At 42.4% G+C, this 19,785-nt stretch overlaps 2 protein-coding genes across 5 annotated transcripts in view; one reads left to right on the forward strand and one right to left on the reverse strand.

The window, feature by feature from the left end:
- Positions 1-2,752, reverse strand: part of si:dkey-12j5.1 (probable assembly chaperone of rpl4) — a 72,920-nt gene extending 70,168 nt beyond the window's left edge. The window contains exons 1-4 of the mRNA XM_042107585.1: positions 2,421-2,752; positions 2,028-2,140; positions 1,755-1,901; positions 594-743 (exon numbers count right to left, since the gene is read on the reverse strand). Of these exons, the coding sequence (XP_041963519.1) occupies positions 594-743; positions 1,755-1,901; positions 2,028-2,140; positions 2,421-2,481 (471 nt within the window). The 5' untranslated portion in view covers positions 2,482-2,752. The remainder of the gene's footprint in view (positions 1-593; positions 744-1,754; positions 1,902-2,027; positions 2,141-2,420) is intronic.
- Positions 2,753-3,297: 545 nt separating this feature from the next.
- mindy3 (MINDY lysine 48 deubiquitinase 3) overlaps positions 3,298-19,785 on the forward strand; it is a 25,170-nt gene continuing 8,682 nt past the window's right edge. For 2 of the 4 annotated variants that reach the window (XM_042107130.1, XM_042107127.1), the window contains exons 1-11: positions 3,298-3,607; positions 4,097-4,417; positions 4,557-4,636; positions 8,065-8,125; positions 9,376-9,630; positions 10,173-10,224; positions 10,798-10,912; positions 11,684-11,757; positions 11,895-11,974; positions 14,317-14,387; positions 17,956-18,036. In XM_042107130.1, coding sequence (XP_041963064.1) covers positions 4,324-4,417; positions 4,557-4,636; positions 8,065-8,125; positions 9,376-9,630; positions 10,173-10,224; positions 10,798-10,912; positions 11,684-11,757; positions 11,895-11,974; positions 14,317-14,387; positions 17,956-18,036 — 963 coding nt within the window. In that variant the 5' untranslated portion in view covers positions 3,298-3,607; positions 4,097-4,323. Of the gene's footprint in view, positions 3,608-4,087; positions 4,418-4,556; positions 4,637-8,064; positions 8,126-9,375; positions 9,631-10,172; positions 10,225-10,797; positions 10,913-11,683; positions 11,758-11,894; positions 11,975-14,316; positions 14,388-17,955; positions 18,037-19,785 lie in introns of all 4 variants that reach the window. The other 2 variants (XM_042107128.1, XM_042107129.1) reach the window with 2 other exon arrangements.

Genomic DNA, 19,785 nt, shown 5'->3' on the forward strand with positions numbered 1-19,785 from the left:
ATTGCTTTACTGCATTCAAATACACATACACGCCAGGCACCGGCTAGAAAAAATGTAGCGATGGAGTTTCTCAGACATTCGTCATGACAGAGCCAGCGAAAAAAAAGCAAAAACCAAGAAAACAGTAAGGAAATTGCCAATACTGCATAGTTTACCTTTAAGATCTGCAGCAGGCAAAGTGACTGCTCCAAGATGTTAACTAGGAGAACACTGACCCCTGCTGATGAACTTGTGCATTACACCCAAACACATGTTTCAACCTATTTTATACAGTCTATGGTTTCAACGATGTATAAGCAACACAAGCAAGAAATCTGAAACCTCCCCAAGAATCAAAAACAATCCTAATTTCTACTAATATCACATGCTTGTTCTTAGACCGTTCTTAAACACTATGCAAAAAAAATACAATTATTCCTATTTTCATTCATATAGTTTACATCAAATTCCTAAATCACATTTCTTCCACAGAGAAACATAAAATGTTTACAAGTAGTCAGCAAAATGAAGAAACGGAAATGTGAATAGTGCAAAGACTACTGCAAACACCACTATTGGGATAGAGTGTGTGTGTGGTCATGCAGCATACTTACGCTGGGCTGCTGTGTGTCCAGAGTGCTGGTCATGATCTCGATGCCCTTCCTGAAGTAGTCGATGGCCTCCTGGCCGGTGTGAATCTGTCCCAGGTACATGTACTTACTATGGCCCTGCTCAGGGCTCAGCTCCACCGCCTTCAGAAACACCTGCACTGCGGTCAAGGAGCTATCGCTCAAGCTGAACAAACATTATATACACTATATCAGTGTTTCTCAAAGTGTGGTCCGGGGACCACTGGTGGTCCGCAAGCTATCCAAAGTGGTCCATGGAGCAGACGTGGTAAAATATAATATAGATGAGTTGTTTGCAATATTGAACCAACTTGTTTGTAAATTCAAACAGTTCTGCAACACTGCCTATGTAAGCTATGCCACTTTAAATCATATAAATCCTCTGACACAATAAGCAAGGTGCAAAGACAATAAACAAGGTGGTTCAGTGAGTTGGCTTATTGTGTAACATACTGTTGAAATAGGTCTAATATTTTTTTTTTTTTAACTAGGTGGTCCGTGATTTTTTTTATTTTATTATTGGTTAAGTGGTCCTTGGTCTGATATATATACAGTAACAGCAATTATGCGGTCAAGGAGCTATCGTTCAAGCTGAACAAACATTTACACTATATATACAGTGACAGCAATCCCACTGCCTCTACCATAAAGCCCATTTTGGGAGACACAGCAATCCTTACATCGGCAGTTTTAAGAGGATAACCATTCAAATAATTAAAAATGACAACTCATTTGCAAGTTTTCATGTGTTGCATTGACACACGCTCCACAAATCAAGGTGCGCACATGAAGAGGGCACTCCACAAGATCCTATATTAGGAAACATTGACTTTCTGCTTCACTTGCCAGGGTTTACGCTTCTGAAATGTGCAGCAGAGACTAAGTAAACAAATGTGCGGCAAAGACTAAGTAAAACTTTATAACTGGAGAATGACCACCAGGAGCCTCATGTGTGGTCATCAGAAGCCCTGACATGTCCATCACTGGGAAGAGGCAGCAAGGTAAGAAATGTGGGTCCTACACATCTATGTCAAAATATAATCTATAAACCACGATGTGCACCTACAGTATGGACACACCTCTGAGGGTTCAAGAAGCAGTTACTTGTTGCTTTGTTCAGGACAGCTGAAGAAAATGAAAGGATATTTGCTTGGCCTTGTCCACCTCACCAAGCTCAGCACAAATGTTCCCCATCATATCCAAAACCTCCAGATTAGTGGACTCAATGTCCAAGGCACGTTGACAAAACAGACGGGCCATCGGGAGGTCGAAGTTATCCATGCTTTCTTCTACCTGTGAGGTGACAAGGCGTGGGGGGGGGGAGAATGTTGCGTTGGTTAGAGGGGGAGATTATGGTTATCACACATATAAACTGTTTGGGCATTTTACTGAAAGGTCAGCCCACTGACTCCAAGTTACCTTTTCCAGCAGCTGTTCAACCGTGTACTTTTCTGCCGTCTTCTTCTTTGCTTTTTCTTGCATCCTCACTTGTATGCGGTCCTGTGCAGTAAATGCCACTAGCCCGGCACCTACTATAATAGTGCAACATGTTCAGATTGTGGTGGAACATACATGACACTGGTGAAAAGTGTGTAAACATTGTCAAAAAAGTTAGCCAATTTAGCTAGCTAGCAATATTATCATTGGCATGCATAGACTCCCAGAGATCTCGAATAGATTCACACAACTAGCACTCAATTCGATCAAGGGCTCAGTTTTGACCACTAATAGCACTGTACTCTGTCGTGTCATGTAACTCATCTACATCAGAGTTATCATTGGTTAGCCATAGCTAACTGCAAGTTGACAAACCTCCATTGGAACGTGTCTTTTTGGACTTGCTCTTCTTCTTGCTCTTCGCTTGACCTCCCATGGCTTCAATAATGTATTAGATTTTATTTGACAATATGACAAAATGTGAGATGCCAACGAACTGAGAGGAAAATGCTGACTTTTAACAGCTAAGTTTCTTGTTTAATCTTCACTGTCTGTACTGTGCTGTGTTTCGCATGCTGTTTCGTCCACCCACCACACGTGTGACTCTTTTGCTACGGAATCAAAAGTAGGACAAACTGAATGCTCAGCAATCTCGTAGCTTTAGCCGTTTTTCAACAACGCTGTAGTGTTTTCCTGCTCCTTAGGGCTGTGACTACTGCTGAGTGCTGAGGCTATGTATGTAAGATGTTATAAAGCATATGAAGAGACTAATCATGGCGCATTCTTTGTCACCATATCATAACTTTGTCAAGCACATTGTTGGTGCAGGTGTTTTGGGTGCACTTCACGTCACTGAATTTAACGACCAAATATGTCGTTTGATGTCTCCCGTAAACGTGCACGTTGCAGTTAATTAAATTGCTTTAATCTCTTAATTTCTTAGACATGATGTAACACGAAGGTCTACGTGCGTGTAGTAATGTCTACATAACATGATTATGTAAGATGTGATCAAGAGAGCTTCTGTTGTCTCACATAAATAAGAAGTACTTTCCATTGATAATGCTCTGTAAGTCTGTATGGACTACAATCATATCTCATTTAAAAGCCTTTTCTATGGGAAAGAAGGCGGGAAGAGAGATGTTCGCATGAGTGACGCTTGACAAAACCAATAGTAGACTTTTAAAATGACTCGCCCTCATTACATCACTGGAACGTTCTGGCTTTGGACCAATCGCTGAGTTAGGTTTCTGTTGAGCGCACGTTTGTAGCGCTATAGTAAATAAACCGACTGGATGGAAAGTGAGTCAGCTTACATTAGCCAACAATTTTGAATCCCATTTGTTTAAGTCACCTGTCACTGAATCTGCTGGACTTGTCCTTACACACGGTCTATTTTGTAGCAGCTTTCAATAAGCATTTCCTCATCGCAGTACTGGTTGTTGTTAAAGACATCAGGCGACTGCTTGCTACAAAGCCAGCCAGCCAGCTAGCAGGACAGATTCGTAGCTAGCTAGGATAGGATAACGGCATTTTTCCCAGGATTGTGGCAGAATTATCAAGTAAGTTAAGTTACACTATGACTTGATGCTGAGTGATTTATAAGGATAGTTTCATCTTTAGCGCTTAAATAGACTAACTGAAACCTCTTAATATTTATATAATATTTTGCTAACTCTGTGAAGCTAACCATCCTTTGCTAACTTAACGTTAGCTGACTAACGTTAGCTCGATCAGTTATTGATAACGTTAAATTACTTCATTTTATTCCTTAGAAGTGACGTGTTGAGACTGTCGTGTGTTAACTTAAAGTTGGCTTGTAAATGCACTTTATTGAATAGACATAAACATACTACGAGTCTTACATCATATGTATCAACGAACCAGCTAGCTGCTACACCTCTCCGTACATTTGTCAATGAATTAAGTAGAAGCTAGCTATTAGCCATCACATTAGTGACGAATAGCAGGCTAGTTACATTTGGCATATAGAGTATCTTGTTATGTCTGTATACATATTTTACTAATGTAACTAACATTAGCTATTGCAGACAGGTAGTATTGTTTGCTCATCTCTGTGGCAAATGCCACCTGCTTCATTACGAGAAACAAAGCTGAAAATCAACTGTCAAGTCACCCAGCTAGCACAAGCAAGCTAGCTAGGCACCATAGACCAGATCTGACTGCTCGTAGGAGCCCTCCATCCAGCCACGGATCTGCATGTGCAGTCTGGAACCTCAGTGATACTTCATCTAAGCTGCAAACCGACTCCATCAAAATGTCAGAGTTCAGTAAAGAAGTAGTGGACTTGGTGTGGGGCAGACCGAACAGCAGCGGGATGTCACCATCCCTCTTTAGGAGATGGACCCAGGGTAAGTCGTCTGTGTGTGGATGTGAGGTCACACCAACATCTTGTCTAAAAGCACTTGCATAGTTTTCACTATATCTTGCTGGAAGTGTGATTTCATGTACTATGCTGCGGTAGTGACCAGTGAATATGTTCCTCTGTAGGTTTCGTTTTCAGCGAAACGGAGCCGACAGCTTTGGAGCAATTTGAAGGCGGACCTTGCGCAATTATTGTACCTGTGCAGGTGAGTGTGCCAACTTTGCCTGCCAGCCTCCGGGTATTTTCACGATCAGGGTAAGCGCTCGACGTCATCCCATACATGTCTGTACTGCAGAATATACGATTATGTTGGACAACTGTATGTTATTAATTACAATACTTACCAACACCTAGTAGATAATCGAACAAAATAAGTGCAAATGTCATTTGTTGGCACAATGCACATCGTTCACTTCACTGAAAGACCTATACCACTTTAGCACGTCTTATTCACAGAACTGTAACAATGGGCAGGAAACTGGACCACACCAGGACGTTCTGTAATATGTTACAATTGCGATGTCCAAAAAAGCACAAAATTATCATAATTGTAATGGAGATGGTGGGTATTTGAAGTATAGGCCAAAGTTCAGAAATATTGCAGACTTAGTTGAAAGTTAGCAGAGAAAATACTTCAGCGATGCTTCAAACCAAGTAACAGACTACCAACAAAATTTACTGATACAAGTTGGACTTCGGCTTCAGTTTTGGACTTGTTAATAATGTAGTGTTTAACTTGAGATGTTAAACACTACATTATTAGTTAAAATAATACTTTCAAATAAAGTTGAAAAGCCTACATAAGCATAACAATACTAGTAATGATAATGAGGGTATCAAATATCAACGATGAAAATAATTAGTTTTCAAAACATAACCATACAAACAAAGAGAATGAATTAATTAAATGGAAAGTGAACAGATCAGATGAGTCAACATATCCCCAATGACCATCCATTAACACTAAGGAGTCACAGAGGAAAAGAGTCTTGACCGTGACTCCTTAGCATTAATGGATGGTCGACACAGTGGTAGAGAGGTGACATTATGTTGGATCATGGAATTATTTATTTTTTTCAACTCCCAACACATTTTTCCTAAATATGCTACACAGTATACATGATGATGCAGCTTACTTAGCCAGTCTTGCATAAATAATGTTAGCCCAAGGAAACAATAATAAACACTACAAATATTTTATATAGCCTATACTATTTCACCTTATACTCATGGCAATACACAGTCTACGTAGTCTAAGTGTTTCCAACCCTTGTATTGTAATGGACTTAGACTTTGCGTTCCCTTTGAAATCATTGGTCCAGCAGCCTAACTAATCACGTTGATCGGGAATTCCCCTCGTTACTTCCTATTTTGATAAAGCAAACTGATGATAAACCGCATCGGTAGTCAGGAAACAATGTATTTACTAGGGCTGTCAAAATAACTGATTAATTTCGATTAATTAATTTGAGAAAAAAAATAACTGATTAAAAAAATTAGTGCAGATTAATCGATTCCGTATGACCTTTGACCCCGAGCCGTTCTAGTCAGTAAAAATTAGACTGTAAAATGAAGGAGAGAAAAGAAAACGTGCTGCCTGGATCATTGATTGGAACATTTACTTTTAAAAAATGGCCTGATGGCATTGATAAAAAATAAAGTGTTGAAAATAAAGTCCTCTGCAATGTCTGCAGCAAGGAATTTGCATATCACCGGAGTTCATCAATTCTATAGTCGCACATCAATGCAAAGAAATAAGTGTTGACATTGAGGGGAGTGTTAATTTATTTTCATTGTGTCCCCCAGGTTATATCTGTGGCATGAAATGCCTTGTATGTGAAAAAAAAAAAAACTTCTTCCCAAAGCACTTTTGAATTTATTTCCTCAGCATATTAGGTCATATCATAGATTATTATGGCAATTATTTGAACAGTAAAAATAATAATAAAAGATTGTTTGAACTTTAATGTCACTAATACTGATTAATCAATGATTCATTTAAATTTAAATATTTAAAATACTTTCACAGCAAAAATTATATATGCGATTAATTTAGATTAATTAATCACAGAGTATGCAATTAATTAGATAAATTTTTTTAATCGATTGACAGCCCTAGTATTTACTTTTGCTGTATAAATGTACACATTCTTCCGACTGCAATTTCTTGATGTTTGCAGGCGTTACTACTACCATTTACTACTGCCACTTTCGATTTCGAAACTATCGTCATCCCCTCTCATCGCTGATTGGCCCGCCAGCCTGGTGGTTGAGGGAAATGTAAGCGCATTGAGAGGAGCCAGACTGTATCTCAGTGAGATGAGAATGAGCTGAGATGCAGGCGGCCGGGGCCAGACTACTCCAACACACCTAGAACATTGGAAGTATACAACCCCGTTTCCAAAAAAGTTGACGCTGTGTAAAATGTAAATAAAAACAGAATGCTATGATTTGCAAATCATAGTCTATAAACATTTGGGAACTGAGGAGACCAGTTGCTGGCGTTTTGAAAATGAAAAGTTGTTGTATTCTTGCCCGATATAGGATTTCAGCTGCTTGACAGTCTGGGGTTTTGTAATTCCTCCACATCATTACTTCTGAGAGACTGCCTCTCTGGGATGCTCTTATACCCAGTCATGGTAGTTAGCCTAATAAGTTGTATTCTTGTTAGCATTACATAACTTTTCCAGCCACGTGTTGCCCCATCCCAACTTTTTTTTGAGATGTGTTGCTGACATCAAATTCAAAATGAGTGTTTCATGAAATATTTAAATTTGTCAGTCTCAACATTTGATGGCTGTTGGCTGTCATACTTGCCACTAAGTTTATGAGATTTGCCGATTGTGAAGTTAAGTAAAGTTCACTGGTACTTAGCAGGTGCTTTTAGTCCAAGCGACACCGAATCGCAACAGCGGGTTTCGGGAATTAAACCCAGCTCGATCGAATGTCAGGTGGTGACCACCGCTGCTCCCACTTTCTGCTTTTATCTACATTTTGCACAGCCTTACCACTTTTTTTGAAAACGAGATTGTACATATCTGAGGATTGAAATTGTAATCCTTTAATAGATACACAAAAGAAAAAAACACATAAATAATGGTATCTCAAGAAGGTTTCATTTTTTTAGGGCTGGTGAAACAAAGCGCTTACCCTGATTGTGAAACTACCCATGAGTGAGTTCTATACTTGCTCTAGTCTAAATCATTACCCTTGACATACGTCATTTGAAGACGTGGAGTGGGCCAAAATATTGATACTGCAATATATCGTATAACTTTATCAATACGCTACCGCCAAGTATCAATATTTTTTCTAAAATATTTAATTCTATTTTTCATATTCAAAACAGACTTAACCGCCAATTTGACTTACTAGAGTCACTCTATCCTCGTGGTGAGGTTTATTAAATGAATGAGGGTAATCCTCTACACATGGTCAAATTATTTTCAATAAGCTAGAACTGTGCACTTTATACACTGTTTCAATATGCCTAATAACATTGATTGATATAGCTGTTGGAATTGATTCCAGTTCATATATATTTTTTAATAATTCTGTTTGATGGATTCATCTCAGTATCTCCTTTTAGTGTATTGATGGTTTTGATCGACTAAAAGCATCTTTGCTTTTCAGGCATTCCTGCTGAAAAACATGCTGTTCAATTTTGAGAACTCAAACTGGAGAGAGCTCTCAGGTAAGTAGCAATCTTTCCACTCACACAACTACAGCTATCAACAATGCACAACACATCTGGCCACCTCAACCTGCAGTGCATGCCTAATGTAGCCTTGTCATCGGAAGACAGAGTGATGATCGTTGTAATGCTGATGCCTACTCATGGCTCATGACTAGACAGTAAGACTGTCATCATAGATGTGCATAGAGGTGTATCCGTGGGGCAACTGGCTGGGGCACCTGCACCGTACGCTGGCGACCCGGGTTTGATTCCCGCCCCGTGGTCCTTTCCGGATCCCACCCCTGCTCTCTCCCATTCACTTCCTGTCATTCTCCACTATCCTATCGAATTGAAGGCATAAAAAGCCCCAAAAAATATATACTAAAAAAAAAAGGTCCTTTTCTGCCTAATAATCTGCCACAAGTTAGGAGCCATGTCATCCCCTGGCACTGTGCAGCTGGTGCCACTATTGCCTGCACTATAAAGTGACACTATGGCTGACGATAAATAGGCAGTGTTGATGACCACTGCTATGTCATGCTGATCGATATAAAAGGGGGACTCATTTGCATTGCCAAATGACCGCAAAGTACTGTGGACCATTGAGGGCTGTTGCTTTAGTTTGGAATGTCTGTGACGTATTTAAATCTTTGCTTACTATGCTCTTTTATGTCAAGGCTGCTAACAAACTGAACAGGATCTCTAAATTATACATCTCTCTCTCTCTTTATCTCTCTCTCTCTCTCTCTCTCTCCCTCTCCCTCTCCACCTTTTCATCTCTCCTTTCTCTGTCTGTTCCCATTCCCATGTTGTCTTCATGCCCTGTTTCTTCATGGCCATGTTGGCTTCATGCCCTGTGTCTTCATGCCCATGTTGTCTTCATGCCCTGTGCTCTGCCCATGTTGTCTTCATGCCCTGTGCTCTGCCCATGTTTTCATGCCCTGTGCTCTGCCCATGTTGTCTTCATGCCCATGTTGTCTTCATGCCCTGTGTCTTCATGCCCATGTTGTCTTCATGCCCTGTGCTCTGCCCATGTTGTCTTCATGCCCATGTTGTCTTCATGCCCATGTTGTCTTCATGCCCTGTGTCTTCATGCCCATGTTGTCTTCATGCCCTGTGCTCTGCCCATGTTGTCTGCATGCCCTGTGCTCTGCCCATGTTGTCTTCATGCCCTGTGTCTTCATGCCCATGTTGTCTGCATGCCCTGTGTCTTCATGCCCATGTTGTCTGCATGCCTTATATTCTGCTCCCCCCCCCCCCCTTCTCAGATGAGCAGCAGAAGTCTCTGCTGTGCACCACGCTAAGCGAGCTGCTGGAGTCAGCGTGCCAGAACCCGAGCCACACCTTCAGCCTGGCCGTGTGGACGCGCATGGGCAAGGACGCGGACGAGCCGGGCGACGTGCCCGCAGACATCGCTGACGGGCAGCCGCACGCCACGCAGGCGGAGAACGCCGCCCCCACGGCGCTCAGGCCACAGCAGCCAGAGCCGGCGCCCAGCCAGTCCGCAGAGCAACAGCTGCCCAGTGAGTGCCGCGCACTTGTGTTCACGCACGCACAGACACAGACACAGACACAGACACAGACACAGACACAGACACAGACACAGACACAGACACAGACACAGACACAGACACAGACACAGACACAGCTCTTGGTGTTTTTGAACATACGGCAGCTTTGCTATTGATAAGACAGTGACAAAGTAGGCTGAAAACTTTCCTAATGCTCATTTTTCTAAATATTACATTTGTAAATAATTGTTCATCACTCTTAATCACATTGATCCAATAGTATTGCACATACATGCATACATATGTAGTGATGACTTTTTATGTGTTATGCTGTGCTGTCAGTTCAGTAGTTCATTTGCTGGTTGGTCAGTGGAACTGAAAAATGTTGGCAGATTTCTGACTGCAGCAACAATGATTGAGTGCATGGTTGTGTTCTCCTGGCAAACTAACATGCCCAGGCTAATCTGTAGACTGATATGTAGTGCCTTGAATCAGTGTTCTCTAATACATGTACCATGTGTGTGTTATCTGATACCCTGTGTTTGCGTGAGTAGCTGCATTGGCTGCTGAAGATCTTGGCTTTGAGCGATTTCACTCCCTGATTCAGTAAGTTTATAGACCTAACCCTGTTCCTCATTAATTACTGTGTAATAAAGTAGTAGTAACAGTAGACCTCATCATAAGATGTAATTATGGTATTAGTTCCACAAAATATTGAATGTAAAGTCATTTATACCCCACTTAAAATGCAATGGTTTATTGTCACGTAAGCTGTTATGGTATTTGAATATGCTTTCATACAGGGGAATCAAATGTCCTTTCTTATGGATTGCAGTCGTATAGAATAGAGAAAATGAACAGACCAAAAACATTCTTTAGTGTTCTATACTGAATACATTCATGACATTGACTACCTCGGATCTGAGATGGATTTCACATGTTTGACGGTGTCTTTGAGAGTGCTGCAATTCAGCTTACTTTAAGGACATACTGTATGCATGATTGGGTTATTGCATCTTGTATTTTGATGTTGAAAAAAATAATATGCCATGGATTAGTGCATAAAGCACTGCAGAGCATTTGCTTGTTGATGCTTAATTGGTACTAATATACCTCTGTTTTTTAATATAATCACGTGTGTGTGTGTGCGTGTGTGTGTGCCTGTGTGTACTTTCTCAGCAAGCGCACATTAAACTCAGTGTGTGAGCTGCGAGAGGCTGTGTTGTCCCTCTACGACAGCTGGAGGAACAAATTTGGAGTTCTGCTCTTCCTCTATTCAGTCATCCTCACTAAAGTAAGTGTCTATATGGCAGTCATCCTCACTAAATATGACCGTCATCCTCACTATCCTCACTAAATATGACCCGTCATCCTCACTAAAGTAAGTGTCTATATGACCCGTCATCCTCACTAAAGTAAGTGTCTATATGACCCGTCATCCTCACTAAATATGACCGTCATCCTCACTAAAGTAAGTGTCTATATGACCCGTCATCCTCACTAAATATGACCGTCATCCTCACTAAAGTAAGTGTCTATATGACCCGTCATCCTCACTAAATATGACCGTCATCCTCACTAAAGTAAGTGTCTATATGACAGTCATCCTCACTAAAGTAAGTGTCTATATGACCCGTCATCCTCACTAAATATGACAGTCATCCTCACTAAAGTACTGTAAGTGTCTATATGACAGTCATCCTCACTAAAGTAAGTGTCTATATGACCCGTCATCCTCACTAAATATGACCGTCATCCTCACTAAAGTAAGTGTCTATATGACCCGTCATCCTCACTAAATATGACAGTCATCCTCACTAAAGTAAGTGTCTGTATGACAGTCATCCTCTCTGTGCTCTGTTTTAACCTGAACTTGTCTGTTCTGTCCCATGATCTTGTCCCTCTGTTGTATTGTGGCCTATGGTTGACTGTTTTGTATGCCAGTGAGTGAAAGAAGAATGTCTATTCTCTAGTGTCGTTTGTGTGTTACTTCTCTATGTTGACACCGCCTTTTTGCCTTTTCCTGTCTCCGCGTGTGTGTGTGTGTGTGTGTGTGTGTGTGTAGGGGATAGAGAACATCCGGAATGAGATTGAAGACACTACTGAGCCGCTCATAGACCCGGTATATGGCCATGGCAGGTAAGAGACAGCATGGAGACCAGTTATTTACAGCCTCTGAGTAAACATTTCATCCAATAAAAGAGATTTGTTTGAATCGGATGAAGGTGTGCTTTGATCACAGTAACCATTTTTTTTGTCTCTGTCCCTCCCTGCAGTCAGAGCTTGATCAACCTCCTGGTGTCGGGTCGTGCTGTGTCAAATGTATGGGATGGTGACCGGGAGTGCTCTGGAATGAGTGAGATGGTTTAACATTTTCTTTATGTAGAGGATGCATTGATTCTTGTTTTTGTTTTGTTTTGTTTTGTTTTGAATGGTATGTTGGCATGCCAGTAGAGGGCAGTGTTGTTCTACCCCAAGTGAATCCAACCATCATTGCATATCATACAGCACACATTGAACTGAACCTCAGGGAGGGTTTATGATACACTTTAAGTCAGCGTTTCTCAAACTGTGGGTCGCGACCCACTACTGGGTCGCGGAGACATGCCAGGTGGGGTGCGAACTGACGTGAAAAACAGGATTTTTTAAATTTATTTTTTTATCTGTAGCCTGGGCCCAGGTAGCACCCAATGCGCAATGGACGCACTGTGTTATTCACAGGGAAGCGCTCGTGTCAAGGTAGCTTAGTTAGTCCGGACCGAACTACATGAGATTTTGAACGTTGTTGTGAGAGTGGTGAATTTCATCAAAACCCGGCCCTTATAAGCGTGTCTATTCTCCGCACTTTGCGAAGAGATGGTAGCTGACCAAAAGGCTGTACTGTTTCACAGCGAGGCAAGGTGGCTTTCCCGAGGTAAAGTGCTGTCGCGCGTGTTTGAGCTCCGAGTCGCCTCTTCTTTGGAGGAAGAGTGCATGTTTGAATCTGCAAGCACGTTCACTAATGAACATTTCTTGACGAAGCTGGCCTATCTTAGCGATACATTTGAGTTAAATGTCCAGTTACAAGGCAAAGACAAGCACCTACCTCACCTAGCAAATAAGATTACTGCATTCACCAAAAAAACTTGAGTATGGGACAAGCACCTCTGAGATTTCTGAGCGAAATCGCTGAAACGTCTGATTGGGAGGCACTTTTGTGATCCCATGTATTAAACAGTAGGCCTACATCACATCCCTGCAAAGTTTATTTCAAAAATATTTCCCAACCAGCAGTGCTCAGTATGACTGGACTATGGATCCATTTAATGCAGCATGTTGGTATTTCATTGAATATATTGTACAATGCTGTAAAATGGCCTATGCTTCCTAATATGTTGCTGGAAAACAGAAATATGTGTGTTATTTATTTATTATTATATCTGCAGCACCAGCTGATTTTAACTCTGTTGAAGAGGATATATTTAGAACTTGTCATTATTTCAATAAATTTGACAATTTTAAGCTTGACCTACCACTTTCTTAGAGCGATGAGGGACAGGTGGGGCTCGAGAATACCCCCTTGATCAAAGTGGGGAATGAAAGAAAAAGTTTGAGAACCACTGATCTAGTTTGTTAACTACCACAGTCACGAGTTGGGTCGCGATAGTCTGTCATTTCTAAAAAGTGGGTCCCCAGAAAAAAAGTTCGAGAAACACTGCTTTAAGTCCAGATGTAAACTTACACTACATAGGGCCTCTTTAAGCCAGACCTGAGATACTTAGTCTCTTCCTGATATTTATTAAAATCGTACCAAATAATTCAAGTTAACCATGACAAAAAGTGTCCTAAATTTCCACATATCTGTATGGTCACAAACTTCTATAAATGAATGTGGTTATATATTGTGATTGCCAGGTGAACTTTGAACCAAATTACTCATTTCAATCTCGCAGCAAACTATTTTCCTGATTTAAATTACTGAACAGCTTCTTAAGAGTACTAGAATTGTTTTGAAACCCTCGGGCTCCAGCAGTCTAAAGTTGCCTTCACACTTGGTCCATTTAATTGGACCGAACCCGAGTGCAATTACCCCCCCCCCCCCCCCCCCCCCCCAGCCCTGAGCCAGCTGGTTTCTGTTCACATTACAGTTTTGTTTACAGACCCGGGCCTGTTTATGTCATAAACATTAGTTTATATTTATCAATATTGTTTGACAACGTCGCAACAACCACAGTGTATATCCTGGTTTTAGAACAGATAGCATTCAAACTGCGCCGGAGTTCTAGCGAACCGTACCCCAGACCACTGTTTTCTGGCGGAATCTGGTCCGGTCCCGGGCCCACACTCGGGTTCGGTAGACTGTTCACTGCACCCTTAAACCAATAATAATCCTCCATTGACACTGTTTAAAAAACAGTCATTTTTATCAGTGTTCAATCTGACACAGTGATTCTGTTTCATTCTGACATATGGCTGCTGTGTTTCATTTAGACATATGGCAATGCAAGGTTTACATCACATAACAGGAGAACCCAAGGACAACCCAACCCTTTCATGTGTTGAGCACAGTACAATGAGGAGTACAAGGCCACCTTAAAGAAATATCAGTATGATCAAAACAGGACCAGTAGAATGTTCTTAAGGGAGTTTGACTGAATCTTTCTGTGTGTGTGTGTGTGTGTGTGTGTGTGTGTGTGTGTGTGTGTGTGTTTGTTTCAGAGCTGAAAGGGATAAATGAACAGGCCACAGTAGGATTTCTCACACTCATGGAGTCGCTGAGGTACTGCAAGGTAAGAAAGTCATGCATGCACACACACCCTCTTCTACACTCACAAGCAGCAACAACCTGGCACAAATGCATATACATATATATTTGGGCAAAAACTCATTTTCCCATGTTTATTCTTAAGACTTGATCTTAATTTGTTTGATCTAACGGTCTCATAAAACGTAATACTTCAATCTCTCTATCTCTCTTTCTTTCTCTTTCTCTCTCTCTTTCTGACACACACACACACATACACACTCACACTCACATCCACAGGACAGCGCTCTGGCTGCTACCAATGTGTAAATAAATATTTGGTCTCAATGCCTCGGTTAACACATTAACCGAGATAACAGATCTCTCCCACACAAACACAAGTCATTCCCACACATTAGCTTGGTGTGTTTGCAGAGCACCTAAGCTACTTGGGATGTAAACAAGGGTTAAGGAAACACTTCCACAAAAGAGAGAGAGAGAGAGAGAGAGAGAGAGAGAGAGAGAGAGAGAGCAACTGGACGGGTGAAGAGGAAAAGCAGTTCTGAGGCTAGGGGTTACTCAGCCATCCAAAAGTTTACCATTGCGGACAGAACCACAATTTCAGACTGCAGCTGCCGCTGTTTGTGCTAATGGATGTTGGCGTTTGCTTCTACAGTCAAGATGCTCTGTGTGCTTACTGCTTCCATTCTGATTTATATACCTCTGGTGTATGGAGCGCCTCGGACATAATGAATCAGAGCTGTTAGCGGCTGTGGTGCGTGCCGTGATGGGGCAGATTGGGCAGTGGTTGGGCCTGTGGTTTTTGGCTTGGTTGTTCAGGGGAAATGTGCCATTGTGCTCTCTCTGTGCCATTTTCGTGTCAAGAGGACTTGGTCAACAGCCACACACACACACACACACACGCGCACAAGCACATAAATCCGATCACATAATGGCCTTTGACATTGTAGTATGCCTGTCTGACCTCTGTCAAAGTAGGAAAAGACACACACACACACACACTATGCTTATATGCCAGCTTGAATACAGTGTTCTATGTGCACAGCCAGCTGCCAGCACCTTACAATACACCCACCCAGCACACACCACACACAGATTCAACGACAATACTAGAATATGATATATGTCTGTCACAAGTATTAGCATGCATGTCTCTCTTTCTGGCTTCACATGAATGTAAAAGCACTGTTTCTTCACTGTGAAGTCCAGTAACATTATAGGGATGTGTTTATTATGCATGCCTCAATGAGAGTGAATAATGGTGTTTCTGTTGGGAGCGTACCCCCTCAACCTGAGCTCTGAAGATGAGGGGAGTGTGGGATGTTGAGTGAGAAGATGGGGAGAGGGAGAGGGGGGGGGGGGGGGGGGGGCAAGGAAGGACAAGGAGAAAGTGTAGCAGGAGGAGAGGAAGATGAGTGGAAAGAAGGATGAGGACACACATGGAGGTGAAGAAAGGGAAGGATTCGGAATGTTTGAGTAGCGAAAGGAGAGGTATAGGGGTACATAGGGTGGAAAAGAGGGGGAGTTGATGAAAGATGAAAAGAAGGATTTGGAACCTTGTACTTGGAATCCATTCTGCCAAACTGGAAACATCTTATGGCTTCTGAGTGAGAGCAATCATCTGCACACATGTGCATTCTCTTATTTGCACACACACACACACACACACACACACACACACACACACACACACAACACACACACACACACACACACACACACACACACACACACACACACATGTGCATTCTCTCTTTTGCGCACACACACACACACACACACACACACACACACATGTGCATTCTCTCTTTTGCACACACACACACATGTGCATTCTCTCTTTTGCACACACACACACACACACACACACACACACACACACACACACACACGTGCCTTCTCTCTTTTGCACACACACACACATGTGCATTCTCTTATTTGCACACACACACACATGTGCATTCTCTCTTTTGCACACACACACACACAATGTGCATTCTCTCTTTTGCACAAAAACACACACACACATGTGCATTCTCTCTTTTGCACACAAACACACACACATGTGCATTCTCTCTTTTGCACACAAACACACACACATGAAGACTATTACTACAGACTGATCCATCATCAATCCAGATGCATTCTGAGGCAGTGGAACATGTATTCCTACAGCTTCATCAAGCCTGACCTCCGCTTTCTCTTAGTGTGTGTGAGTGTGTTTGTGTGTGTGTGTGTGACATGTATATCTACAGCATTTTTGTGTGAGTGATTTTGGCTCATGAGCATGGATTCAGTCCAGTCAATTTTGGTCATTTTTGCTGACTCATGAATACTAAATGCTGAGTAGAGGTCCAGGTGAGTGTAGGTGCTGTGCGCAGGGACATTCCTTTCACTCAGATTCAAAGGCCAACTGGCCCATTGACTGTATATGAAATTCATTTTTCTGAAATGTGTGTGTGTGTGTGTGTGTGTGTGTGCAAACTTTAGTCTTATTTGCAACCTAAATCCATTTGAAGTGTTTTGCAACCACTGGCAAGCTTGTATGGGTTGGAGTAGGGAACTGCCTCAGCCCTTTTGTGTTTGCCAAAGAATATTTCCCCGAGCACATCACTCTCAATACACTATTGTCCCACTTAATCACTATTAGACAAGTAGTGTTTGCCCGAATACATTGCTGAAGGAGAACTCATTCATGAATTACCGAAGGAATGTCAGCATATCTTGGCAAAAAAGCTCTCTTTGTGGTAACAGCAATTCACTGCTACTTGCTCGCTGTGGTGTTATGCACTGTGATGTTGAAGGCTGCAGAGACACAGTGTCTGTGTTCTGTGGATGGATGGTGAATGAGTGGGGATTTGAAATGTGAGATGAAGACATCTCTTTGGTTGTTGGGGGGATAAATTTGGTTGTTGATGTGTGTTCTTGACCTGCAAGAGTTTGGTTGTTGCTATGCGATATTGACGGGTATGAGTTTGGTTGTTGTTATACGATATTGACGGGTATGGCTTTGGTTGTCGCTGTGCGTTATTGACAGGTGTGGCTTTGGTTGTCGGGGTATGTTATTAACTGGTATGAGTTTTGCTGTTGTTATGCATTGTTAACTGGTATGAGTTTGCTTGTTGCTGTAAGTTTGATCTGTTTTTATTCTTTATATGTTATGTAAGTGTATAAGTATATATACTCTTTTGATCCCGTGAGGGAAATTTGGTCTCTGTATTTATCCCAATCCATGAATTAGTGAAACACACTCAGCACACAGTGAACACACAGTGAGGTGAAGCACACACTAATCCCGGCGCAGTGAGCTACAACAGCGGCGCTCAGGGAGCAGTGAGGGGTTAGGTACCTTGCTCAAGGGCACTTCAGCCGTGCCTACTGGTTGGGGCTCGAACTGGCAACCCTCTGGTTACAAGTCCGAATCGCTAACCAGTAGGCCACGGCTGTTGTACTTTGTGAGCAAAGATCAACGGAGTCAAATTGCTTGTTTGTTTACGCAAACCTGGCCAATAAAGCGGATTCTGATTCTGATTCTGATTCTGGTTCTGTTTCTGATTCTGATTCTTGATGTTATTGCTGTTTTCTCTCTTCAGGTGGGATCATGTCTGAAGTCCCCAAAGTTTCCTGTCTGGATCCTGGGGAGTGAAACACATTTGTCAGTGTTCTTCACCAAGGTGAGTCATACACTCCATCCACCCCCACCCCCACCCCCCACCCCCCCCCCCCCCCACACACACACACACACACACACACGCTCACACACATTCATGTTTTTGAACTTCACTCCCTTTACGCAATACTTCTTTCCCTTTATCATGATCCCTTATTTAATTAGATCATCACCCCCCTGCCCCACTCGTTTTTTTTCATTCCTTCCTCTCCTCTCCTCTCCTCTCCTCTCCTCTCCTCTCCTCTCCTCTCCTCTCCTCTCCTCTTCTCTTCTCTTCTCTTCTCTCCTCTTCTCTCCGTCTTTGGTTGAGTTGATTTCTCCTTCCCTCTCCCCCTCACACTGTAATGGAAGCCAGCAGGTCCTCTCTCTCTCTCTCTCTCTCTCTCTCTCTCTCTCTCTCTCTCTCTCTCTCTCTCTTTTTTCATTTCATTACTTTCAAATTGAAGTGAAAACACAGGAATGCACTCCGTAATAAATGTAATATTTTAGAGACGGCAGGATAGCGGGAGAGAGGAGGCTTTTCTGGACATATAAGGCAGCCCATGTGGTGTGTACTGGCTGAGGTCGCCAATGTGGGGAGCTGTCTTTGGCAGCTACACACACACACACACACACACACACACACACACACACACACACACACATAAAAATAGTGTACAAGGCCAGAATCAGTCCCCCCTCCGCTATGACGCGTGTCCAGTTGTCGGTGAGGTATAGGGGGGGAAATTCAATAATGACTCTGGCTTTGAAATGCCAATGACCCTTAGTGGTATTTAGACACCAGATGTGTGTTGCCCACACGCACACACCCCCGCACCCCCACACACACACACCCCGCACCCCCGGCATCAGTGGAAGTGTTTGATTTTCATTACATTCATCTCTCAAGGGTGGACATTTCTCACCAAAGCGAGTTTTACACACATACCAGAGACACACACTAATGCTCACAGATCTGTTGTAATTATGCTGCCTGAACCTTTAAACCAAAACAATCTCCAAAAGAATAATTTGCAGAATTGACCTTGCACATGTTTTGGTGGCCATTTTCTTACGGCCTTCAGTATACAGATTGATAAAGTGTGTGTGTGTGTGTGTGTGTGTGTGTGAGAGACTGACTGACCTCTGACTCTCAAAATGTCACTTCCACCTGCATCATCTTCAACACCCACACTACACACATACTTTCTCCTCCTCCTCTTTCTCCTCTCTCTTCATTGCCCCCCCCACCCACCTCTCTCTCTCTCTCTCTCTCTCTCTCTCTCTCTCTCTCTCTCTCTCTCTCTCTCTCTCTCTCTCTCTCTCTTCATTGCACCACCCACCTCTCTCTCTCTCTCTCTCTCTCTCTCGTTCACTCGTTCACTCACTCACTCGTTCTCTCTCTCTCTCTCTCTTTCATATAGGTCTAAGTACTCTCTCTCTCTCTCTCTCTCTCTCTCTCTCTCTCTCTCTCTTCATTGCCCCCCCCCACCCACCTCTCTCTCTCTCTCTCTCTCTCTCTCTCTCTCTCTCTCTCTCTCTCTCTCTCTCTCTCTCTCTCTCTCTCTTCATTGCACCACCCACCTCTCTCTCTCTCTCTCTCTCTCTCTCTCTCCTCATTTATTTTCCTTCTCTCCCTACTTTCTACTCACACAAACAAAACTCTGAGAATCTATTAGTCACACAGCTCTATGTTACTGACAGACTGTGAGTGTGATTGATAAAGTATTCAGCAAAACACATACACTCTCTCTCTCTCTCTCGTTCACTCGTT

This window comes from Alosa sapidissima, chromosome 10 (genome assembly GCF_018492685.1).
Source record: "Alosa sapidissima isolate fAloSap1 chromosome 10, fAloSap1.pri, whole genome shotgun sequence".
In the NCBI taxonomy this organism is placed as follows: Eukaryota; Metazoa; Chordata; class Actinopteri; order Clupeiformes; family Clupeidae; genus Alosa; species Alosa sapidissima.